The 1537-nt window shown below is 46.3% G+C and overlaps 1 protein-coding gene across 1 annotated transcript in view; it reads left to right on the top strand.

Annotated features, from left to right (window-relative positions):
* Nucleotides 1-957: 957 nt before the first annotated feature.
* The window catches only part of LOC127200818 (CMRF35-like molecule 5), a 6068-nt gene continuing 5488 nt past the window's right edge, over nucleotides 958-1537 (top strand). The window contains 1 exon segment of the mRNA XM_051159285.1: nucleotides 958-1315. Within this exon segment, the coding sequence (XP_051015242.1) occupies nucleotides 958-1315 (358 nt within the window).

Here is a 1537-nt window from a genome sequence, read left to right as displayed (position 1 = left end):
CTTGGCTGTCCTACACTCAGTTTGTAGACCAGGCTGGCCTCAAACTCACAGTGATCCACCTGCCTCTGCCTCCCGAGGCCTGGGATTAAAGGCACGTGCCACCATGCCCGGCCAGCAAGTATCTTTTTAAGGGTATTTATTTATGTATTTTATGTACATGAGTACTCTGTCTTCACAAACACCAGAAGAGGGCATCAGATGGTTGAAGATCCACCTTGTGGTTGCTGGGAATTGAACTCAGGACTTCTGGAAGAGCAGCCAGTACTCTTACCCATTAAGCCATCTCTCCAGACCCTCCTGTATTGTTTTTTTAAACAGGTATTTGCTATCTGTTGTTGTGCATACTATGGAAGCCCCTCACGAACTGTGCTGCATCCTCAACCCTTACTAGGAGCTCTAGAACTCAGATTACATGGATCTGCAGGACAGCACAGGGTCTGTGTGGACTCTGGACCATATGGAAATCAGATTGGGCAGCGTCATTTTGGTCAGCTTCCAAGGCATTCATCTCAGAGACTGCTGGAAACACCAGAAGTGGCCTCTGCATGGCCATAGGATGTGGCTTCTTCATATGGACCTCTTGAGGGTCATGGATACTAAAACAAAGGCAGGATCATGTACCGTGGACATGGTCTTCTGACACTTCCTTCACTCTAGAGCAACACAACGATGGTTGCAAAGGGATTCTTTGAAATATATTTTTATTGGCCATTGTGGCATGAGCCACATGGGAAGAGGGGAGGATGACAGCAAACATGACTGCTCATTGTCACAATTTTACCTTCTGAGAGATGTAACTGGGCTCTTCAGCCATTTTTTTTTTTTTTTTTTGCATTGACCAATAGAATGATGATGATGACCTGCTTTGTGGAAAGGGTAGCTCTTCATTAATTTTCACTCAGCTCATGAACTTTTTGGCACAGGGCACTGTGCCCCATCCTTGGAGATCAGTGGTCCATGGGTTTGTATTTTCCAGGCTGCTCCACTGCTCAGAATCCAATCACAGGCCCAGAGGAGGTGGGAGGTCAGGAGCAGGGCTCCTTGACTGTGCAGTGCCGTTATACCTCACCCTGGAGGAGTTACAGAAAGTACTGGTGCCGGGGACCTGACTGGAGTACATGTGAGATTCTCATTCAAACTGATGCATCAGAGCAGGTGAAGAAGAACCGTGTGTCCATCATGGACGACCAGACAGACCTCATCATCACAGTGACCATGGAGGATCTGAGGATGAGCGATGCTGACGTTTACTGGTGCACAATTGACAAAGTTGGATATGATTACAAGTTTAAAGTTGTTGTGAACATTGACCCAGGTAAGAAAAAATTCCAGAAAATCCTGGTTGGGGTGAGGAATCAGAGACCCTGAACTCATTATTGTAAAAGTCTTACTAGAAAAGATAAACACAGTCTACTCTGTTTGATCCTGTTTTCTGCTGGGATAGAAGGTGAGGTGGGGAAGCCTTGTCTTCCTGCCCCCATATGTGTGTCTTGCATATTCTCACTTGTACAGATCTGGGAATTGATCTCAGAACCTC

This window comes from Acomys russatus, chromosome 16 (assembly GCF_903995435.1).
Source record: "Acomys russatus chromosome 16, mAcoRus1.1, whole genome shotgun sequence".
NCBI classification, from domain to species: domain Eukaryota; kingdom Metazoa; phylum Chordata; class Mammalia; order Rodentia; family Muridae; genus Acomys; species Acomys russatus.
The sequence above is the reverse complement of the archived record's forward strand: the minus strand, read 5'-3'. Positions and strand labels throughout refer to the sequence as shown.